This window comes from Corylus avellana, chromosome 1, assembly GCF_965113065.1.
Source record: "Corylus avellana chromosome 1, dhCorAvel1.hap1.2, whole genome shotgun sequence".
In the NCBI taxonomy this organism is placed as follows: Eukaryota; Viridiplantae; Streptophyta; class Magnoliopsida; order Fagales; family Betulaceae; genus Corylus; species Corylus avellana.
In genome coordinates, this window is record NC_142490.1 from 12,121,780 (window position 1) to 12,145,691 (window position 23,912).

The following is a 23,912-nucleotide window of genomic DNA, read 5'->3' on the forward strand; positions in this document are numbered from 1 at the left end:
TGGTAATTGTGTCGGGTTTGTGGGATGTGTGAAAATTTGACATCTCTAAATGTCACGTGCCAGATTTAGGCAGTGTCAATCAGATTGAGATCTTTTAAAATTCTCTCTCATATTCATAAATCTCAGCCGTCTATCTCATCTAAGCGTCTAAAATAAGCTATGTTTCAGAATTTAATGAGAAAACTACCTTATTAAATTTCTATCACTTAGTAGCTTCCCCATTAAATTTTAAAGTATGGCTTATTTTAGATACTTACATGAGATTGACATCTGAAATTTAAGAATTTGAGAATCTCAAATTTAAAATGAATTTTAAGGAATCTCAATCCGTGTCGAGATATGAATATCTATATAAGTTAGTTTTAATCTAACTCATTTTAATCCGCCAATTTCGTGTTGAATTCACACGCCAGATAAATTAAACCACTTTTAGCTGTTTTTAAGTGGAAGAATTCTCTTTCTCTCTCCCACCAATTATTGTTGTTTCGCGTCACCAATATAAATCTCCCCTAAAGAATCGGTTACTTTAGATGTTCACAACAATATTAATCTGCAAAAAAGAAACAATTAATTAATTTTACCAAGAATTTATCTCTTTTCTATACGTTTTTAACAAATAGTCCCTGATAAGAAGTTTAATGGAACTTGATCCAATCATAAACCACAACTTGCTAATTGCATGTCTTTCAAATCACCTTTTACACATGCTGTAACAGTGCAAACCTAACATTCTTTCTCTCAAATTCTTTATATCTAAGAGCTTTTATATGATCACTGTACAAATTGTAACAAACCCAATTGCCATTTCTTTGGATTGAGCTCCCTCCCTTGAAATTAAATTGTTCAATTTTTTGTTTGGACAACTTAAGAGTTGAGGGGTTCACTTGTTCCGACTAACTGGGTAGGACTCTTAAGCTACCCGACACCCTAGGGCCTAGGCTACTCGTGTCGTGAGCCATGTCCTTTTTTTTTTTTAAAAAAAAATAAAATAAAATAAAATAGCTTAATTCTAGGGAATCCGTTTATCTTCTCATTATGCTCGTTTTTCACTAAGAGTCTATTTGGAATTACGTTTGAGCAATATAATTTTTAAGTCAAAAAGAGTTTTTAAGCAAAAGTTATATTTTTAAGTTTTTGTCAAAAATGCGTTTTGGCCATTTTTAAGCTTTTTGGACCATTAAAAACGCTTTTAATTTTTTTACCAAACGAGTATTTTTTTCTTCAAATGGACTTTTTGAGTGTTAAAAGTAATTTTAGGCCCTCAAACACAATTCCAAACAGGCCATAAAAAAAAAAAAATTAAAATTAAAAAAAAAAAACATTTTTAGCACCAAATAAATGTGTGTTGATCTCCTAATAGAAAGCTGGTGAATGGCTGATATCAATTGAAGCAGAACCAGGTGTCTCCTTGCTAATTTGGACTCCTTCACAAGGAAGTTTGCTCTAATCCACAGAGCTGGGTATATAACATACAAATCACCATCATCATGCTATGCATAACACATTACAAATAATATTGGCTGGCAATTGTAAACATACGTTTTTATTAACACATGTTTATGTTCAATTCTCATGGACTAATCTAGATCGATGAACAAACCACCACCATCCCCTTCCCCGTTTCTCTCTCAAAACCCAAAAATAAATATAGGGAAAAAAAAGAAAAAGAATAATATGAAATAAACATATAGAAAAAATTGTTAAAAAAAAAAAACAAAAGTCAGGCTATGATGCCAAGCATGCCTCCCAAAACAGCCTGTTCTTCTCCGCCTCATCCATGAACTCGTCACTTGAATCAACAGAAACACTTGATTTCCGACGGCTTTTAGCTAGCTTCCAATGATGCCCATCATCATCATCATCATCATCATCAACATCACCGTCATCATCATCATCATCACCATCATCATCATCATCATCATCATCATCATCATCATTGACAGAAGCTTGAAGAAGATCAAGATGATGACAATCGTCGAGGTCATCATCAACTCTAAGAGAATCAAAGGAATCATAGCTGCATGACTCTGCATCATCATCTGCCATTACCATAGCAGCAATGTCACCCTGATCATCACCCATGATGGGATGATGATGAATATCACAATCCTCTTCAGAATCCCCCATAGCTTCAAAGAGCAAGAAAGAAGACACGTCCATGATCTTGTAATTAAGTTTCTCAAAGAAGAAAAGAAAAAGCTCAAAGCATACACTTTTTATATATGAACACAAAAACGTTGGCTATCTTGTTTTTGACACTAGTTTTATATAGTGGTGGTGGGCTAGCTAGCTTCCCAAGTGGACCTCCTCAAATCCAACTTTAATTACTAATTATAAAAAGAAAGAAATAGAAAAACAATTATTAATTAAAACAAGTAAACTTAATTAAGTGGTGGAAGCATATGTGGGTGGTTCTAGAAGAAAACAACTCAGGAATGCCAAAAATGGGTCGACCCGAGTTTCTAGACAGGAAACAATGACTTACATGGATGGACAACCTAAATCCTCTAGAAGGAAAAGCCAACATTTGTACACGTGTCGATCACCCTTTTGCGGGTTCAAAGTGGGTGTCTCTGTTTCCACTTCACAAACTTTGTTGCTGCACTAGCTTGATGATGGAATTGGAAGGGAAGGGAAGGGAAGGGAAGTTTTGAGTAGAGAGAAAAAAACAAACACTTTTTTTTTTTTTTCTTTTTTTTCTGTTTGCAATTCTGCTATTTCTGTTAATGCAGGAATATTGTTCATTTTAATAGATCATTTCTATTGCGCTGTTTTTATTGGATAAAAAATGAGTGGATTTTATAGCTCTCTCTGTTCTACAACTTTCTAGATTACCATTTTTTTTTTTTTTTTGTAATTATTCTTTCATTTTTTAAATGTAAAATTGGGAATGAGGATACTCTGCTGTTGTTATATAAAAATTTGGACAGTTTAAGAGGTTGTGAGGGTCCATTGGCCTTTCAATTAGGGGCGGAATTAGAGTTTTAGGAGAGGAGGAGACAAAACTATGGATACAAATTAATTTTGGGGGGTTGGTTTCATAAAAATACCGTAAATGGTTCTGCCCTTGCTCGCAACCTCTTTTAGTATGTTTGAATTTTACAAAAATTTGGATAGCCTTGAAACAAGAAATTCCAATCCTAAAATTAGGTATTTTTTGTCTCATAAAAAGATGATATCTTGGTCTTAATCATTTACAAAAAAGAGAATCTAGATTGTCAAAATGAGTTTCTTTTATCTTTAAATAATATATATTACACATTACACTCCTATTTTACTGGGTTAATATGATTGTGCATCAACATACGTGACAACATTTTTTATTTATTTTTTAACAAATGTTTATCCAAAAAGTGATGAATACCGTCATATTAACCCAATAAAATATGGGTGAAATAAGAGTAATATTTAGCATAATCTCAATCCTAAAATTAGGTATTTTTTGTCTCATAAAAGATGACGTCTTTGTCTTAATCATTTACAAAAAAGAGAATCTAGATTGTCAAAATGAGTTTCTTTTATCTTTAAATACTATATATTACATATTACACTCCTATTTTATTGGGTTAATATGATTGTGCATCAGCATATGTGAATTTTTTTTTTTTTAAAACAAATATTTATCCAAAAAGTGCTGAATACTATCATATTAACCTAATAAAATATGGGTGAAATAAGAGTAATATTTAGCATCACTCTTTATTTTTATTTTTATTTTTAAAAGAAAGTAAAACCATAGAGTCAAAATAAGACCGCCCATCTCTCTCTCTTTTGTAAATTAATTTTTTCTTCAACCATGTGATCTTAACGTCAATAATTAAATATTTTCAAGGAATAACTCAATCGGCTGGGGACTACGCTTCATAAAGCAGATGTCACTAATTCGAATCCCCCTCCCCCTACTTGTACAGACATGTAAAAAAAAAAAAACGTCAGTAATTAAATAATCTTATTTTCTAGAGACCCATAAACAAATATTTTAATAACTGATTAATCTAATAAGCCCCACCCTATATAATTAGTGCAATTCAACGTAATTTTGAATATACTTACACATTTTTATTACTTGTATGATTTGGGTGCACCATCCTCTCCATGGTTATCCAATAATTTTTTTTTTTTTTTTTAAAAAAAAAAACATGTTCCTCAAATCAATGAAGTAAATAAAACGTTTCTGCAATTCAACGTTCTTGTTTCTGAAGACAAACTCGTGTCGTCATCTCACATGACTAAAACGTGGGTGGGGGCTCAGCATAAATTCAATTCTCCAAATTACACTTCTTTATAAGCTTGACTTTTGAGGCAGCACACCATTGCAATTGCAAGGAGATGCCGACTTTCTTCGAGTCGTGTTAAAAATGTTAATAACTACCGCAATTCCCCAAATCTCCGCATAACGTTTGGCGTAGGCGGTGTGCGCTCTTTAATTTTTAGGATAAATATAAAATTGGTCTTTGTAGTTGGCCTAATTTATAAATTATTTTTTGTGGTTTAAAAAATAATTTATAGGTCTTAGGTAGGCCAAAATAACATTTTACTCCCTAAATTCATTTTCCCTTAAATGACTTAACAGAAACCATTACATTGCCACATCACACGTAATAAAAATAAGACACATGTTCTTTTTTTATTTATGCTTTTAAAAAATTACAATTAAACTTTTTCATGTCATTTTGAGGCTCCAACACACACTCCACATCAAATTAAATAAGCATAATCCCTCCATCTCCCTTGTGTCGCCGCCGTCTTCATCTTCCCTAACGATTTTTGCGGTCGTCTTCATCTGCGTTTTTCGTTAGGACTTACATCCACACATGAATATTCCTACAAGCACAAGCACCATCTTACACATGCACACTAAAGGACAAAGCAAGCCCTGCAAAAGAAAAAAACAATTGCATATCTCAAAAAAGATATCACTTTTTAAAAGATGATGTACGATTTGCTTTTTAAAGCTACCATCTTTACAAATTAGGAAAAAAAAAAAAAAAAAAAAAAAAAACAAACAAACAAAAAAGCTACTATCTTCCAACATCTATTTAACTCAAACTAGAAAACACTTGCCATAGAACAAAAACAAAAAAACCAGACACAGAGAGGGAGAGATTGTTTCCATAGAAAGCACTGCCAAAAAATGCAGATGCCCAAATCTCAGACGCAGATGAAGACGACGGTAAGAATCATTGGGGAAGATGAAGACGACGGCGGCATAGGAAATATAGAGGGATTATGTTCATTTAATTTGATGTGGAGTGTGTGTTGGAACCTCAAAATGACGTGTAAAAGCTTATTTGTCACTTTTTAAAGCATAAATAAAAAAGAACACATGTCTTATTTTTATTGGGTGTGATGTGGCAATGTAACGGTTTCCGTTAAGTCATTTAACGGAAAATAAATTCAGGGAGTAAAATGTTATTTTGGCCTACCCTAGGGACTTATAAATTATTTTTTAAACTACATGGAGTGATTTGTAAATTAGGTCAACTACAAAGACCAATTTTGCATTTATCTTTTCATTTTTTTCAACCGTTGAAATTTAAATTTCAAGTTTTTTTGGGAGAGGTAAATTAAATCTGAATGGTTTGAAAAAAAATTACAGCAATTTTTATTTTTATTTTTACAACACCTAACTCAAATTTTAAAATTTTGGAAAAACTTCACAAAGATTCTTGAATTACTTCATGATTAAAAAAAAGGGTTAAAAAAATTACAGCATTCTTGAATTTTTCAATTTTGATGCAATTTTACCCCTCCATGAGTTTGTGGATGTTAAAAGTGATTAAATTACATTTATACCCTTGAAACTTTTATAAAATTTAAAATGTATCCTTAATTTCAAATTGAAATTAAAAAGAAAAATTAAAAGGTAATTTGGTCTTTTTAATAGTTTTCGTTAGGGTTTAACGGAAAAAGTTGACGAAGGGGGAGGTCAATTGCATCAAATTGAAAGTTCAAAGGATAAAATTAAGAGTTTTTAAAATTTGTAAGAGTATTCTCAAAACACGTAGTACTTCAGGGATTCTAACTTCTAAAATAAGTGAAGTTATCCCTAAAATTTTCTTCCAAATTAGATTTGGAAATTTTGGACAAAATCTCTCCAATTCAATTAATTAAAAGTAAATTTAGTTTATTAAATCACCATTAATTAGAGTTTGAATTCAAAACCTCTGATACCATCAATTCACCACTTGTCCAAAAAGCTTAAACTAATAGATATAAGTAAATTTAATCATTTAATCAATATTTTAACACAGTGTTGGCATATAATTTTTTTTTTTTTTATCAATAATTAATTTAAAGGCTAATTAAAACTTTCACATAAGAATTGTGAGATGATTTTACATGTAATTTTTAACGCTCTAAAAACATATGTCAATTTAATAAAACTAAATGCGCACGGACAACGTGAGGCCACGGATTATAACATAACCAATGTGATTAGAGGAAATTAGTAAAATAGAGACAAAAATGGACCGTCTTATCTGTTATGATAAAAAGTCTGTCTACCCAAGATATTAAAGATATTTTAATGATGATGGTGAGATGCAATGACGTCACGGATTTGTTTGAATAATTAGGCCGAAGCTTTGGTAATGGTGATTAATCGAAAGTGGGCCCAGGGCCCATTAACCCGCTTTGTCCGCCCATTGAGTAACAGACTACAAGAAGCGTCCTTTTCTGGTGAGGTGAGTATTTCGCTGGAAGATTTTTAATAATTATATTTCAAAACATAAAATCATAAATCAGAATCAGATGGGAGAGGTCCTACCAAATCTTAATTTCATCTCTCCTACTACATCTTCAATAATCAATACTGCCCCTTTTCAAAGGAATACCATCATTTCTTTTTTTTTTTTAATTAAATTTTACAGCATATTATATTATATCATTTAGAAAGAAAAGAAAAGAAAAAAAAAAAAACATATATCTCTTTCAAACTACAAAAAAAATTACAATGTACCCATAAAGAAAAAGACATAAATACCCTTCACAAAAAAATTACAAAAAAAAAAGGGAATTCGGGAATAATTGTCTTTTTGAGATATTTTAAGAGTAATTTTCTGGTAATTTAGACTAACACTGCTTCAATTAATAATTTGGAGAGACATTACAAATTGTGTGGTAGTTTAAGGGAAGTTCGTACTTTTCCCTAAATTTAGATGAAGTGGCAATGTAAGCAATAGAGAAAGGACAGAAATTTCCTCAAAATCAGTCTGGAGGAAATATCCTCCAATCTCATTTTTTTTTTTTTGAAATCAAATCATTCTCATTAGATAAAATCAAGTTGATGGAGCATGTTGCTCCATCAAAATAATATCTTGAATACAATCAGGAACCTGACTAATCCAAATCTGATTTATTTCAGCCATAGTTGCTTTTTTTGAAAGAACATGTGCCGCTTGATTTCCTTCCCTACGAACAAAATTCATACGCCATTGCTGAAAGCTCGTCAATTCTGCTTTAATATCTTCCACCATTAAGCCCAACCTGCTCCAATCTTCTCCCATAGAATATACCCCATCCACCACAAGCTGTGCGTCACTTTCAACGATCACCGAATGGAAGCCCATTGTGTGACATAGACGAATAGCCATCAAGACAACCCCAGCTTCGGCCAGAGTTGGATCCAGATTACCCCTTATTGTCTGACATTGTGCTGCCTGTACCATCCCCCTTTCATCCCTCACCACTGCTCCATAGCCCAGCCACCCTTTCATTTTATTCAACGAAGCATCGCAATTCACTTTCATCCACCCACCATCAGGAACAGACCAGCGCTGCTGTCTTTGGTGTGCAGATCGAAATTCTTTTGCCTCCTGCTGTCCCGACGCCGCAGCAAACTCCTCGATTGCTTTTGTAGTCTGCTTCACTAGAATATTAGGGTGTACAAAAAAACCCCCATGCACCACTTCGTTACGCCTCAACCAGAGGCGGCGAGCGATCCCTGCAAATTGAACTATCTCCTCCATAGAGCATTTTTCAAAAACATACTCAACAATTTGCAAAAAACCTGCACCCGAAGCTTCACTCTTTTGTAATTGCTTGGGTCCCACACACCACACATCTTGAGCAGCAGCACATTGCCAAAGGGTATGACAGGCAGTTTCCTCTTCTATTCCACATATAGGACATAATTGATCTTCAACTATCTTCCGTCGATATAAATTCTGCTTGGTTGGTAAACTTTCATGACAAGCTCGCCAAAGAAAATTCTTCTCTACATTAGGAATTTTCAGTGCCCATATCTGCCTCCACACCGTACTAACTCCCCTGTGAGAAGAACTTTCGGCTACCTCTAAGGCTTCTAGCTCCCTTTGAATATAGTAGGCGCTCTTCACCGAAAAGAGTCCATTTTTTGTTCCCCTCCATATGCGTACATCATCACCTGAGGAGGCGCTAACCGGAATGGACAGAATGAGCTGGACATCCTCCTTAAAAAAGAGAGTTTCCAGCAAAGGGAGCTTCCACCATCGTGTGTCCTCATCTATAAGTGCAGCAACAGTAGCATTTGTGTCCAGCAAAGTTGGCCTTGATTGTACCATAAAAGTCGAGGGCCGGGGCAGCCATTTGTCCTTCCAAATTCGAACCTTCGACCCATTCCCAATCCGCCATATCAAGCCCTCTTTGAGTAAGCTACATGAGTGATGAATGCTTCGCCATGCAAAAGAGGGTCGGTTACCAAGCGTGGAATCTAGGAGATTACGCCCCTTATAATATTTAGCTTCCATAATTTGGGCAAGGAAGCTATTTGGCGAGTGCCATAGTCGCCATGCTTGTTTTGCCAAGAGAGCTATATTGAAACTCCGAAGATCACGGAATCCCATCCCTCCATCCTTCTTCGACCTTCCCATACGATTCCAACTCATCCAATGCACCCCTTTTTGGTCTTGATGCCCCCACCAAAAATTTTGCATAAGAGAATTTATCTCCATACACAAAGATTTTGGTAGAAGAAAGACGCTCATACCATATGTTGGAATTGCTTGAATGACTGCCTTTAACAAGATTTCCTTTCCCGCTTGGGAGAGGAATTTTAGCTTCCAATCTTGCAATCTCGTCCATACCCTGTCTTTAATACTCTTGAAAGCCGCCATTCTAGAACGTCCCACCAAGGCCGGTAAGCCTAAGTAGGTATCATACCGTTGCGTTACTGGAATCCCAGCCACTTCTACAATCTTCTTCTTCTCCTCATGAGAAGTATTATTGCTAAAGAAAATAGCCGTTTTGTTGCAATTCAGCCGCTGACCCGATGCCTCTTCATATCTCTGTAAAAGCTGGGTTAGATGATTCCATTGAGAGAGTGTGCTCCTGCAAAAAAGTAAGCTGTCATCCGCAAAAAAGAGATGGCTTACTCGGGGTCCTTTTCTAGATGTTGGAACACCCGTAAGCGATCCCACCCTGTTTGCTTCCGACACCATGGAGCTCAAGGCCTCCGCACAAATAAGAAATAGGTAAGGGGATATGGGATCCCCTTGCCTTAAACCTCTTGTTGGTTGAATGCACCCACTTGGAACCCCATTCACCAAAATTGCATACTGAACCGTTGTCACGCACATCATGATCAACTGAATCCAGCGTGTTGCAAACCCCATCCGTCTCATAGCTGCTGCTAAAAACTGCCACTCCACCCTATCGTAAGCTTTGCTCATATCTAACTTAACCGCCATAAACCCCTTCTTACCCTTCATTCGGGAATTCATAGTATGTAACGTCTCATAGGCGGCCAAGATGTTATCAGTTATGAGCCTCCCTGGTATAAAGGCACTCTGGTTTTGGGAGATAATAAGTGGCAAAACTTTCTTTAATCTATTAGCCAATACTTTAGAAATTAATTTGTATAACACATTACACAAACTAATTGGCCTAAAGTCCGTAACATTCGAGGGAGTCTTTACCTTGGGAATTAAGGCAATATGGGTCATATTTAAAGACTGTGGCATAATCCCTGTATTAAGAGTGTTAAGTACGGCCTGACTAACCTCATTTCCCATCAAGTCCCAATGATTCTGGAAAAACCCAGCAGGCAACCCGTCTGGTCCAGGGGCCTTCAGTGGAGCCATTTGTTTTAGTGCATGGCTAACCTCCTCTTTTGTGAAATTCTGCAATAATTGGTCATTCATTGCATCGGACACCCTTCTGTTTAGAGACTGTAAGCACACTTCTGAATCCCCACCAGCACCTGCAGTGAATAGACCAGAAAAATAATTGATAAAAGCAGCCTGGATATCATCAGGTGTTTCCCAGCTTGTACCCGCTTCATCATCAATCTTTAGGATTCGGTTCCTCTTTCGCCTTTGGGTTGCACAAGCATGGAAAAATTTGGTGTTACGGTCCCCGTTCTTCAACCAATCAACCTTAGCCCTCTGTTTCCATTTTTCATCTTCCTGGGCGAGCAAACTCTCAAGCTTCATCCGCAAGTTTTTAATTTCCTGACCTGCTTGAACTTCACATTTGTCGTAAGCCAAATTCAGCCTACGTTGCAGACTAGTGATGGAGTGTTTTGTGAGCCCACTAGTTTCCCCCTTCCATTTTATAATTGCATGCTTACATGTGGAAAGTTTCTGCCCAATCCGGTTCCATACTTCTCTTTGGACCACAGGACGGCTCCAAGCACGTGCACACACTTCTTTGTACTCCTTCCCAACCGCCCAGCTGGCTTCATACCTAAAGCCTTTATGTTTCGGAGCTTCATGCTTTTGCCCGAACAGAGATGTTACAAGCATGGCGTGATCAGATGTAGTGACTGCTTCCACCATAATTTCCACATCTGGGAACATGTCTCTCCAGCCCGGATTTGCAACTCCTCGATCTAGTCTTTCTTTTATAAAATCCTGCTCCTCTCGACAATTACTCCATGTATATTTGGGCCCTCTATATCCCAAGTCCGACAAGTCGCAATATTCCAAAGCAAGTTGAAAGTCTCTCATCTGACCACTTGCCCGTTCTCCTCCCCCCCATTTTTCTGACATAGTTAAGATTTCATTAAAATCCCCTATGCAAAGCCATGGTTCAGGATTTAAACTAGCCAAGTACTTCAAAAGTGTCCATGATTCATGTCGCTTAGCAACCTCCGGGTGACCATAGAAACCCGTAAATTTCCATTGTACATCCGAATAAGGGGTCGTAATTATTCCGTTAATGTGCCGAGGACTAAAGTTTTGTATTTCTACTTGAACATCATCCCTCCAATCTCATTTAAAATAATGCAAAGTGTCTATAAACATTTAAAACGCACATTAAATTCTTAAAGTCATTAATAGTAGTTTACTATGTTTTAAATGTTTATGGACACTTGATACTATTTTAAATGAGTTGGAGGATGCAGTCGAAGGAGAAAGGCTGGAGCAATATTGGTCATATCGTGGAAGACATGCAGAAGGAACTGAGGTCCTTTTCTCAGTGGTAGGTTCTCCATGTGCAACGATTGGCCAATAATGTGGCTCGTACTCTTGCTAAGTTAGTGGCAACAAAAGGGATAGGGAGCTTACGGTTTGTGAGTACCCCTGACTGTATTTGTGATATTACTCTGATGGAGTTGGCTGATTTTTAATGAAACAAGTTCTATTTCCTAAAAAAAAAAAAAAAAAAAAAGTTGGAGGATATTTTCTCCAGATTGGTTTGGAGGAAATTTGTCCTAGAGAAATGTCAATTTTTTTTTTTTTTTTTTCATTGAGGTGAGTCTTACAAATTCAATAATAAATTGGAATAATAATAATAATAATAATAATAATAAAGTCTCTAAGCAACATATACACAATTAAATACTGTAAAATTTAATCAAAACCATAAAATAATTGAATTTGAAATTTGAAATTGAAAGCATGTGTTGGTTCCCGTATGAAAAGGGTAAATGTGACATTCACATGAAACACATGAAATGGGACAGCTTTGGCTTTTGTGGGTTGTGAATGTGAAAGTGAATAAGTCATCCCGCATTTAACGTCACATCCCCCATTCCATCCCACGTACGTACACGTCGTTTAAAATGCCCCAAAACCAGAAATATTCATGTCGGCACTGCCGTGAGAAATTTGGGAAAGCGACCTAAACCTACTCTATGCTGATTGCTGACCCTATCATAACACACTATCTATATATTATCAGATTATTATTATTATTATGGATCTTTCTTTCTATATTCTATATTCTATATAAGGTACGGAGGGAAGAATCCCACTCCCACTTAAAATTACCCTTCTTTTCTTGTTATTCAATTTTAACGGCCTACAAAAGAGTGGAGAACGATAACTACACGGCTTTGTTTGAAATTATGTTTGAAAGGTTAAATCATATCAGATTTAAATCACATCGCCAAATTCACACACAGCCTAAATGTTAGATATTCTGTTCACCTGTTATGTCGTAGGATTTTAGCTTTATCTTCCTGATATTCCGTGGGGTATGAGCTGGAAATACCAGTACTTTAGCTGTGCAAGGGGGGAACATTGGGAAATATCGAAGATATCTTATCAGAAATTTGTTTCAGTTAATGGAGGCTGCTTCTAGAGCTTCTTTATCTTTATCTTTTTACAATTATTTTATTTATTTTTTATTATTTTTACCCACGGCAGTGATCAGCCCTACTACTATGAACCCATGATTTGGAATAAAATATTTAGTTAATTATATTTAAAAAGTATTTTTATATTTTTCACTTTTAAAGAGGATAAAAATACTTATCAAATATAATTAACAGGATATTCTCCCATTCAAATAAACCGGAGAGAATCCTAATTTCTTAGATCGGCAAATTACAAATATTCTGAAAGCTAAACAGTAATAAATGCCAAGTGTCCTCTAACATGTGAAATGCACATGTTTTCTTTAACATTATTAAATGTCATTTATTATTATTTTACTAACCTACTAACCCAAACATTGATTTTTGAGAAATTCAAAACATGTTAAAAGACAATTGGGCATTTATTATAGTAGTTTGGAGAAAATTTGTGTCTAATAAATAATATTGTTCGTCCCTTTCTCAAAAGGTTCAAGAAACACTCCTAACATGATACCATAATTTATATTAAGACACTGAATGATCAAGCCTGCTTTCAGTCTTTCTTTTAACTCAAATTATGTTCATTTGCCCCTTGAGCAGTATCGATGTCCTTTGTTCCTCAAATTTCAAAGGCATCACCTGTCTAAAAAGCTAAAGCTATTAGGAAATAATGATTCCATTCATTTTAATACATACACATCATTTGTCTGTCCAACAATCATATATTATAATTACATGTTCTATGCACAACATGTTTAACTAACATTACATGTCATACTCTACAGAAACAACTTCGAAACACAAGTCAAATTACAATCCAAAAGATACATGGATATATCTCCTAAATATGAGTAATTCCATTCTTCTCCAACCATGTGATGCATAAATAAATGAAACTAAAAACATGGGTTCAAGATTCTCTAGATTTCCTAAGGTGTTATATTATGTAGATTTTCTCAATCCCAATTATTGAGATTTTATCAACTCAATATTCACTCTATTTTTTGGAATTTGAGGAAATCTACACAGTGAATATCCTAAGAATTCTAAAAGATCTTGATCCGAACCATGGTACAACATCAAAAAAGCCCATGGAGAGAAATAAAAAGAGAAAGAAAAAGGGAACCGAATACTCATTTGAGAGCAGCCAAATTCATGCAAGAAACAATGCTTTATTCCATTAGGTGGGTAAGGGAAATCAAATCAAACAAAAAGAACAGCATTTTTGTATAGATCAAGCATCCATTACCAAAATATCAAAATAAGTTATGAGTTGGGAATAGGAGAAAGCTTTCAGTATCGCCCAATTCTTCAAGTCACCTTCAATGCCCCACCAACAAACCTCCAAATTAAGCATTGACTAGGCAGGCGGGAAGCCATTTGAAAAAAGGTTGAAAGACTTAATTTAGAATTTGGCCTTGGATAAAACATATAAAATTTTTTTCAGAAGGAACTCTAATTAACAACCAAAGCTTAGACAAATAAAACATCATCATAGTCAAATCGTTCTTCCTATATGCCATTTCAACTTGCTCATGGAACATGAAAAAGCTAAAAAGAAACAAAACTATTGAGTGACAGATGCAGTGCATATGATACTAAAGCATTATGACAATGCCAGATATTAGATAAGCATATGTGATGTTGGACAGATGGATATAGGTCGTCCAGTCGCATGGTTCAGCTAGAGTACACCTGATGTTAAAGGGGTCAAGCTACTAATAGTACGCAACTAAAGCAGAAGAAAGGATGAAATATATTTCGACTTAAATCAAACACTAAAATGACTATCACATCAGAGTGCATACATAGCCAATACAATGAAAAACTTAAACTATATATATAGTCAGTAACATGAAAAACTTATAAAGACACAGCCAGATGGTGCCCACCCTGTCCAGATTTCTTCCATATACCTCTCGCCAGAGGGTGCCAACCAAAAGAATGTTGCAACGGCCCCAAAGCACATACTTTCTAGTTAACTCGCAGAAGGCCTATGAGAAATCTGTTCTAAGGAGGTGAACCTACAAGAGGACAGAAGTGACTTAATGACTAAATCAATCAATTCCAAGCCACTTCAGTTCTTTTGTGCGTCTCCGGCCCAAATCTTCTCATTTAAATTTTAAATCACAGAATATATACTTGCAACAACAAAAAAAAAAAAAAAAAAAAAACACAAATACAAATACAAATACAGAATATATAAAAAAATCAAACATCTCAACAACTATATTTCCACATCCCAGCACTGTGATGTTGGTCTGGCTCTCAAACACAACAAATTATTCAAACTAAATTAATACATTCTCTTCCTTATTTTAAGACTCATTTGTTCGTTATAGCATCATCATCTGCATTAAGGTTCTGGTTGAGCAAAGCAATTCAAAGGTATTCCTTATCATGTGGCTAGCTATTCATGAAAGACTAAGTACTCAGGATTGACTGCATAAATTTGGTTATCATATCTGAGGGGAAGTATGCTTTCTGTAGTGCAGCATGTGAGGACCTTGATCATCTCTTCCTCAATTGCCTTTGTACTGACATAATTTGGCAAAAGTTGAGTGACAAATGAAATCTCCCCTACTGTAGCAGTTAAAAAAAACAAGGTGCACTGGTTGGTTCAAACCCAAGAGGGGAATGCCTTATCAAAAAGTTAGCGATCAGATTATCCTCCACTGTAGCTGTTTATTTAGAATTTTTTTTTTTTTTTTTTTCTTGGAGAGAAAGGAAAGCTCCGATATTACTGAATGAATGCAAAGTGCCCGGGGAGATTTTGAAGGATGTTATTTAGAGTGTTAGCAGAAGACTTGTTAGCATAAGTGGAATGAAGTGGACTTGATACCTTGGAAGTTGCCGGATTCAGTTTTGATAATCAGTGTAGGTTTCCCTTTTGTGTCAATCCTCAGGTTCTGAGGGTGTCTTTAAGTGTATGCTTTTTGTCTACATTGCTGGGGTATGCCCTAAGCTTTTACTTGTCTAGGACTCTTTGGTGCTTGTGATTAGTCCTCTAGTCAACTAGAGGTTATTTTCAAGGGTATGCTCCTCTGAAGTTATAGTAGTCTTCTTGATTTTTAATACATACTTACCAAGAAGAAAAGTAAAAGACATTGGTCTGACATAATTCTTAAGAAACCTGAAGCGCCAATATGTAGACCAGGCCTCTTTGAAGACTATGATCCCTATAAGTGAAATTGGAAGATAAAAATATCAAGAAAGGAACATCACTTGTGATACTCTGAATAGATAAGTGGGGTGGGGTAGACAAGGATTCATGAACTTGTCATGCACAATAGGGAAGAGAAAAACAAATCAAGTGATATCTCAAATCAGCCTAGACGATATTAGAATTTCATGTTTGATGAGTTCAGTTACACGATTATGGTGCTAAAATCAAAAGCATCAAAAGAGGAAATTATTGAGGTTTTTTTAAGGCCAAATGCACAGTACCTTCACCATCTTCTGATCCCAATTGAGTGTGATAGTTCTTCTTTTCATTCTTGCCCCTGTTAATTCAGAAAAAACCCTCGGTCTTACTTTTAGCACATTGGACTGCTTGTAGGAAGGAAGCACCAACAGAGACCCAAGATATAGAATCCGCAATACCCTACAACAATAAAGATATTCATGCAGATAAATACTAGTTAACAAAAGAAAATTACACACCAAAATGTGCTAAGACTTGCAATGAAAAAAAGAAAAAAGAAAAAAAGAGTACCTGAATTGTACCGTTTAGGGAAACATATCTAACATTTTGAAATGAATGACTGAAAAAGAAGATTAGCTTCCAGCATGTTACTGAAAAAATCATTCCTAGAACAACATAATATTTCCATGAGTAAGATTGATGAAGAGAATCTAAGAATCTATTTAATAAACTTCAAATACACAATAAAATGGCTACGATCAACAGGCATGTGGGGAACCCAAATGGACACGGGTATACATCTCCAACAGAGACAACATGGACAAGTGCTTTATCTAACTTTGTACTTTGAAGCACCCATTGCTGAACAACTTATGGCCAGGTAGTGCACATGTGATGACTACTCAATATCTATAATTTCACAAGCATGCCACACACCTACAACACACACAGATGTGTATATATATCTATATATATACATGCATATTAAACAGTAAATACAATGACTTATATAGAGGGTAGACTAAAGAATTAAAGCACAATGTAGCATAGGGCTTTCAAAATATAGAGGAGATAGATACTTCATATTTAATTTGAAATCGATAGTCTACACCTGTCTAGATTGCACTGATAAGAAACAAAAAAAGAACCAAAGGCAAATATAATGATATGGTCATTGTAATTCTGTAAAGATAAAAAAGGAAGAAGATGATTCCACAAAATTATACAACTAAACAGATGTTCTGTGGGGAAGAATCAATAAATTAATAATTAATGTCTAAATGAACATCCATGATACACAAATTACAAATTGTACTGGCACAGAATGCACCATGAATTACAAGTTTCTGGGATTTCAATCCCATTGAGGCAATTACAAGTAGGATGGAGCAATGCATATAACCACAAATTATCTTTAGTCCATCCCAAATGCTGATACTGCAGTGACACCCATATGACCAGGTTGCATGCGACCGCATATCATTAAGAATTCTGCTTTCTTCCATGACTCACCTTCAATTCAATAAGATTTACTCTCTCTATTATCTCTCTTAAGCTGAACCTTTAATTTCTTGCCACCTAACTGGAATCCATTCATCATACTAATGGCAGATTGAGCAGCCTCTGGTAAGTCATAGCTGACAAATCCTGCAAATAGTGAATTAGTTTTCTTTGGTGCAAATAAATAGTATTAGAGAAACAAATCTCAAAAGAAATTATGTCAGATTGATGGTTAACTAGGTAACGTAATCACCAAAACATTTGCTGACACCAGTTGCTTTGTCGACAAAAACCTTAGCACTCAAGACCCTACCAAATGCCTGAAAAGCATTGGCAAGCTCTTGATCTCCAAATTCTTGAGGTATGTGATAAATAAATAGATTAGCACCAGGTGGACCTAAGTCAGAGGAGACAAAATACTTAATAACACCACCAAGAACTTACACCCAGAAGAAAACATAAAATGAGATAGGGGCAAAAAGAACTATTTATTGGTAACAACCTTCAACCTGACCCCCAGAACTTTTACCCGTGCCAGAAGATGTCGCAGAATTACCGTTAACAACAGCAGGTGGCACTGACCCAGGTGAACCACTCATTGGCCGGTGACTCATCATTCCTCCAGGATATGCCATGGGATGCTGAAGACCTGGTACCCCTGGATAAGAGCCCACATAACTTGCAGGAGGAATAGCGTAATTTCTAGATGCCATACCAGGGCCAAGATCAGGCGTAATTCCACGCAATGCATTTCCTTGGTTTACTGTAGGAATCATATTATGAAATCCAGGTTGATTCTGAATTTGTGGCAGGCGGTATTGCATAAGTCCATAGGTTCCAGGAGCCTACAGATAGGAGACAATCATTACATTCTGAACTTACTAAGATACTAGATCAAAACAATGAGAATGACAAAACAAAACAATACAATACAATTGAGACACTTTGTCTAGGTAGGCAAGATAGTGCAATGAGCACAGTTATAAAGTGCAAAGATGTTTTTACCAAAAAGAAGTGCCCACAAGTTCCAACATATTAAGCTATAAATACACATATTGTGAAACTGACCTGATAACCATATCCATTATATTGGGGAACATAACCCATTGGCAAAGCTCCAAATAATGAAGGATGTTGTGAATCAATACTTGACACGTTAGAAGCCTGGGATTGAGCTTTCTGAGCCCTCCGTGCTTGCCTTTCTTTTTCAGTATCTGCCCATTTCACGACCAAAGGAACACTTGATCCCTAAAAAGGGAAAAGATGACCATCAGTTCGGCTAATGGATCAGCTGACTCTGAGTTATTTATTGTATAAGCAAATATCAAGCAACAAAATAACTCAACCAGCCCAGCCCAACTACCTTGGAAAGACTAATGACAATAGAGAATGATGGTACTTAAATGAATTTCCACCAAAATTTGTAATATGCACAAACCTCCATTTTATGCTTTCCATTGATGGCCTCAAGTGCTGCAATTGCTTGCTCTTTTGTCTCATACTTCAAAAATGCACAGCCTGCAGTAGAAAACAAAATATGTATATATATATATGCAGAACAACCAATGAATACACTGAGAACTGGTTAAGTTTGAGGTCTTAGTGGTTTAATAGCAACCAATCTAGAAGACAAGGTTATGAAATAAGTACCTTTACTAGTTTGCTGAGAACCTCTTAATATCTGTAAGTCTTTGATAGCTCCATATTTAGAGAAGAGAGCAGAAACATCGGCTTCAGAAACATTCTTTGGAAGCATGCCAACGAAGAGCTTGTGTTCTGGATGACAGGCACAGTAAAAAATTATTTATCTAGGTAAATGACACGCAATGTAGAATAAAGGCTTCAATGAAAGAGAAAAGAAAATTATCAGGTAAGGAAGGAGAACAGAAGCAGCAACAATTCAGAGGAACTGTTTTAAAGACAAATTAAAATAATGAATACTACACCTAGTCTTTCCAACTCGCCATCTGCATACTTCACTTGCAACGGACTAGATGCCTGAATGGACAGAAAGAACAGGTGCTTTAAAATCAGAATGAGAAAAACATGAACACATCTCACAGAAATACTAAAGATACAATATAACTTGTACAAAGTAAAGTCTGGGGCAATAATTTGGGTGCCAACTACTTGATTACAAATTTCTAATATGCCTTTGTTGACATTTTTCAATTAACTTCATTTAGATAGATGAAGAAATACTTGGATCAAATATTGAATCACAATGGCTATACAGGCAAAGGCAAGAGCCCAAATAGAAGCTTGCCTGGGCAATCACTTGAAGGTCCAGCAAGGCCTACATAGGGCTCCGCCAGTGACTTTAATACCTAGGTCAGAAAATTGCCAAAGTTGCATAAGCATACAATTTTAATAACACTGGTCCATACATCAATCTGCTAATCATTTTTTGATGAATAATAATTTATTAGAAGGAGAAAATCTCACGTACACGAAAAGTATACAAGAGAAGCAACCACCCTATTGGTGTTGAAAAAGTTAACAAGATCTACAAGATTAGAGAAAGAGAACACCAATCTGCTAATCATGATTCTTGGTACCCAAAATTGTACAAAAAGAGCAATTACCCAAAACATTAAAGTAAATACTCTATCACAGCAACGTTAGTAAACTCAGACTGATGCACATTCCCCTTAACATACATTTAACCAAATACTAATTTTTATGTTCATTAATTCAGAACCAAAAAAGAAAAATGCTTGTTACATTCTATCACAACTTAATCTGGTAGGCTACAGCTTTCATTGCCAGTTAGCTCTCACTAATGGATCTCACCTAATCTTGAGGCACAATTATTGGCCAATTTCTCATCCATGCCAATTGTTTTGATAATCTGCTGCAAGTTGTCTTGACTCTTCTTTTATCAATCTACCAATTATGTGTCAGCAGTTGCTAAACACGATAATGTGTTTCAGCAACAGACGTCCCTCAGTCCTTACCAAATCTTTTTGCTATGTGATTGGAAGCATGACCATGCTTCCAACATTACTGACAGCTGTGAAAGTATCTAACAAAAATTTTCCCAAGTGTTAACTGGATGACATTGTTCACAAGGAAAAGAAAGCATCGAGAACTGGATATAGGCTAAGTCTATGGAGCATGACTATTTTCCATTTAAGTTTTTGAATCCTCCCTAAAGTTGGTATGTGGTAGTGTTAGAAGCTATCTTAGGTAGGTAAAATAATCATCTAGATGCTTCCAAGCCACTTATCTCTAAGTTATTGGGCCCTATCCAGATTTCATACTTCTGCACGGTAATGCTAGTTAATACACTGAATCTCCATTTCATTTATGTTGACTTAGATAATTACTTTTCTTTAGATCTTTATCTTTTAAACTAGCACCACACATCAGCAGTGCTAGAAGAAACAGACCAACCACACGGACAAACTCCAAAAAATTTAACATTCTTAGAGCAAACTGCCGGGCTCTATTTCGCTCTTGCCCCTACCTTCACTCCAATGGAAACAAGTATAACAACTTTAAATTCTGCAGAAAATGTTTCCATAAATCATTAGAGAAACAGATACTAAGGTGCCAATTGCCAATTGTCTCTCCATGTTGTATACAAATGCTGATGGCCTAAGTAATCATGAACAATTGGGTGATCTGAACTAATGCTGCATGCCAAAGTTACACTATTTTGACATATTTTTCTTCTTTTACACTCATTAACAACTAGAAACTTAGAACCCACATAATGCACCAACTTGCACTGTTCACACGTTTACTTATAAACTTAGAACCCATAATTCCTCTTATAAAGTGTGAATGCTAAAAAGACCAGCACCATTTATCTTCCCTAATTGCAATAAATGCATTCCAGTTGTAACCAGCCATCCTTTCAAGATGCGACCATTTTACTTTGTGATCAGGCATGACAAACTAATTTCACAAACTTCTCCATTGCTGACAGAGCAAATCAATCAATTCAGTTACAATTTTCCCCCAATATTGATTAATCTTGAATACTTCGCAGCTCTCATCTAAGTGGTTAGAATTGAGTCATAGTATTCTCAGTCTATAATCCTTCCGCAGCTCATACAAGCAAGAGAACTATGTGCGCATACTGTACTCGTATATAGTGCATCTACACGTGGAGAAGATTTGAAACGTAGTCATCAATTGCTATAAATGGTCAATGTTAAATGCTTGCAAACTGTTTTCACCAAAAGGTACTGACACAGCCAGTAGTTGTCAGCACCGTTTACTTATAGCACTAGTTCATAACTCATCGCAAAAGTTTAATCACGATGCACAGTAGAAATAACTCAGTGGGTGCAATTAAGTTCTCAGAAGACTACATAGCTTACTGCTTTTAGAACTCTTTTACCACTTTCAAGTCGTAACGATCAATTCTCAGGAAAAAAAAAAAAAAAAAAAAAAAAAAAAAAAAAAAAAAACTCAGAAAAGTCGTAACGATCAATAATTGACACATAGAGCAAAACTTTCAAGTTTCAAACACAGTAATAGTAATAATGTTCAAAATTTATTGTTCTGGAAGGCACAAGCACAGAGATCAGAGTTACACTAACCCCAGACAGAGTCTTCTTGTTGTGACAAGCATTTACGGCCTTGTCCGCTTCCTGCCTCGACGGACATATCACGAAGCAACACCCTGCGCGCAAAAATCACACAAAATTAGGGTTCGAAACACGCGAATCTCACAGGAAATGGAGCAAATCAACGCGAAATCACACATTCGGAACGAAAGAGAAATTCGGGGACCGAGAGAGGAGAAGAAGATTCGAGAATGTGAGTGATAGAGGAAGCGAACCACGTGAGGCGCGCGTGGCCTTGTCCTTGATGATGTTGACCTCGTCGACGAGTGCGAACTCCTTGAACATTGCTAGGAGCTGAACCTCCGTCATGTGCTTCGGCACTTGACCTACGAACAGCTTCACGCTCTCCTCACTGCTCGCTCCCCTCTCTCTCTTCCCCTCCGCCATTAATGCCTACTCTCTCTCCCTCTCTCTCTCTCTCTCTCTCTCTCTCTCGCTGTGATTTATCTCTCTCTCTAGATTTTCGTTCTGAAGAAGCGGTTTTGGTTTTGGTTTTGGTTTTTTCTTTTTTCTTTTTCTTTTTTGGTTTTTTTGGTTCTTCGTGGAGTCTTCGCAGTGAAAAATGGGTTTCTGGATCTTCACTAGCTATATCATAATTAAACGTTTGTTTTCGGTGTTGAAGTTGGGTTTTATTACGACGGTGCCATCACAGCTGTTCCAGTACTTCTCTGTTCACCCTAGTTGTTCGAAGGATTTCGTTTGGTAATAAGAGGATGTTTTTGTTTTTTTTTTTGTTTTTTTGTTTTAAATAAAAAAATATTTTATAAACGTGAAACTAATTTTGTATTTTAAATTTAGATAGTTAGTTAATATTTTTTGTTTTGAAAACAGAAAATAAATAAGAAAGAGTTAACGTGTAAAGCAGAAATTGACGGCAATACCCTCATTGCGGGGCACCAGATTTACTGATGATTGAGGTGGCGCCGTGGCGGTGTTTATGTAACTTGTACAGCAACTTTCTCCTCAAATTAAGGGTTTAAATTTAATAATGTAAATGCCAACTCTCTTGTAGAGTAATGATACTAATAAAGCTTGGATGATTGGATCTAATGAGATCTGTGTCTTATTAGAGTGATTAACGTAATTATATGGTAATTTAATATTAGAAGAAGTCTTCAACCATGGTAGCTTAAAACAAGATGGAATATAAAACAAAAATAAATAAATAAATAAAGAATAATTAAAAAAAAAATGGAATAGATCTCTTTATTTCAAGTGATATGGAAACCAACTATTTTATAGTTTAGACTAAATTTTATAGACTTAATTATGTATATATTATCGCATAATAAATATATGGGAAAAATCTACTTTATCCCTTGAAATTTAAGGGGTTTTTCAATTTGAAATCTAAAGTTTAAAAATTGGCAATGTACCCCCCTATTGTTTCAAAAATTTTCAATTTAAACCTTCCGTTACTAATTTCCGTCAAATTGGACGGAAATCTATAAAATTACGCAATTACCCTCAAGCATTTTTTTAAAAAAATTTTCGTCCAATTTAATGAAAATTAGTAACAGAAGGTTTAAATTGAAAATTTTTTAAACATTAAGGAGTACATTGCCAATTTTTAAACTTTGGAGTTCAAATTAAAAAACCTCTGAAACTTCAGGGGGGTAAAGTAGATTTTCTCCTAAATATATTGTTCCGTCAATTAAATTTTTTTAATGGTGAAACAATATTTACACCATCATAAAATGTAATAAAATAAAATTTAAATTGTGGGGTATGATATTAACATGCTATTCTTAGAGTGAATGTTCATAAAGATTTGTCTGATTGTTTAATTTTAAACTTCGTTCGAGTTGAATATTGGAAGTTTAACTTTGTTTTCACTTTAGTCTATTAAATTCTAATTTGGTTAATATATTTAATGGATGATCCGGTTAATAGATGTAATCGGAGGGACCAAATTAAACGTGTATTAATATTATGATAATGAAATTGACAAAATTCGAACTCAAGCAACTAAATTAAAGGGAACAAAAAGAAGTTGTTGTTAAAGTAATGATTAAGTGATTAAATTTACATCTTCTTATTAGCTTAAGCTTTTGGGACAACTAAAAATTTAATAGCCGCATACCACTTTTTTATTTTATTTTATTTTTTATCTCACTTTTAGTGTTCCCTTTTCCCCTCTGCTCTTGCTCTGGCCCAAAAATATTTAGTTTCGAGCATGGATGCA

At 35.4% G+C, this 23,912-nt stretch overlaps 3 protein-coding genes across 7 annotated transcripts; all 3 read right to left on the reverse strand.

Moving 5' to 3' along the window:
• Positions 1–1,583: 1,583 nt before the first annotated feature.
• Positions 1,584–2,191, reverse strand: LOC132172970 (uncharacterized). Its single transcript, XM_059584539.2, has one exon. It carries the CDS (start codon positions 2,158–2,160, stop codon positions 1,726–1,728), a length of 435 nt encoding a protein of 144 aa, XP_059440522.2. The 5' UTR covers positions 2,161–2,191; the 3' UTR covers positions 1,584–1,725.
• Positions 2,192–7,280: 5,089 nt separating this feature from the next.
• LOC148587947 (uncharacterized) lies at positions 7,281–10,970 on the reverse strand. Its single transcript, XM_088513404.1, has one exon. The coding sequence runs from the start codon at positions 10,968–10,970 to the stop codon at positions 7,281–7,283; it is 3,690 nt and encodes a 1,229-aa protein (XP_088369530.1).
• Positions 10,971–14,242: 3,272 nt separating this feature from the next.
• RBP-DR1 (RNA-binding protein-defense related 1) lies at positions 14,243–22,276 on the reverse strand. 5 transcript variants are annotated; one of them, XR_009439031.2, is made up of 12 exons: positions 21,943–22,276; positions 21,701–21,783; positions 19,094–19,145; positions 18,798–18,923; positions 18,586–18,665; positions 18,216–18,395; positions 17,650–17,992; positions 17,401–17,544; positions 17,160–17,294; positions 16,218–16,312; positions 15,950–16,106; positions 14,243–14,526 (listed from the first exon to the last, which is right to left on the reverse strand). XR_009439031.2 is itself a non-coding variant. In XM_059582724.2 (9 exons), exons 1-9 carry the CDS (start codon positions 22,112–22,114, stop codon positions 17,167–17,169), a joined length of 1,308 nt encoding a protein of 435 aa, XP_059438707.2. In that variant the 5' UTR covers positions 22,115–22,276; the 3' UTR covers positions 16,887–17,166. The 5 variants fall into 5 exon arrangements, 4 of the variants coding, with proteins under 4 accessions (XP_059438707.2, XP_059438710.1, XP_059438709.2 ...); XM_059582724.2 differs by lacking the exons at positions 14,243–14,526; positions 15,950–16,106; positions 16,218–16,312 and having other exon boundaries at positions 16,887–17,294; XM_059582727.2 differs by lacking the exons at positions 14,243–14,526; positions 15,950–16,106; positions 16,218–16,312 and having other exon boundaries at positions 16,887–17,294; positions 21,866–22,063.
• Positions 22,277–23,912: the final 1,636 nt, after the last annotated feature.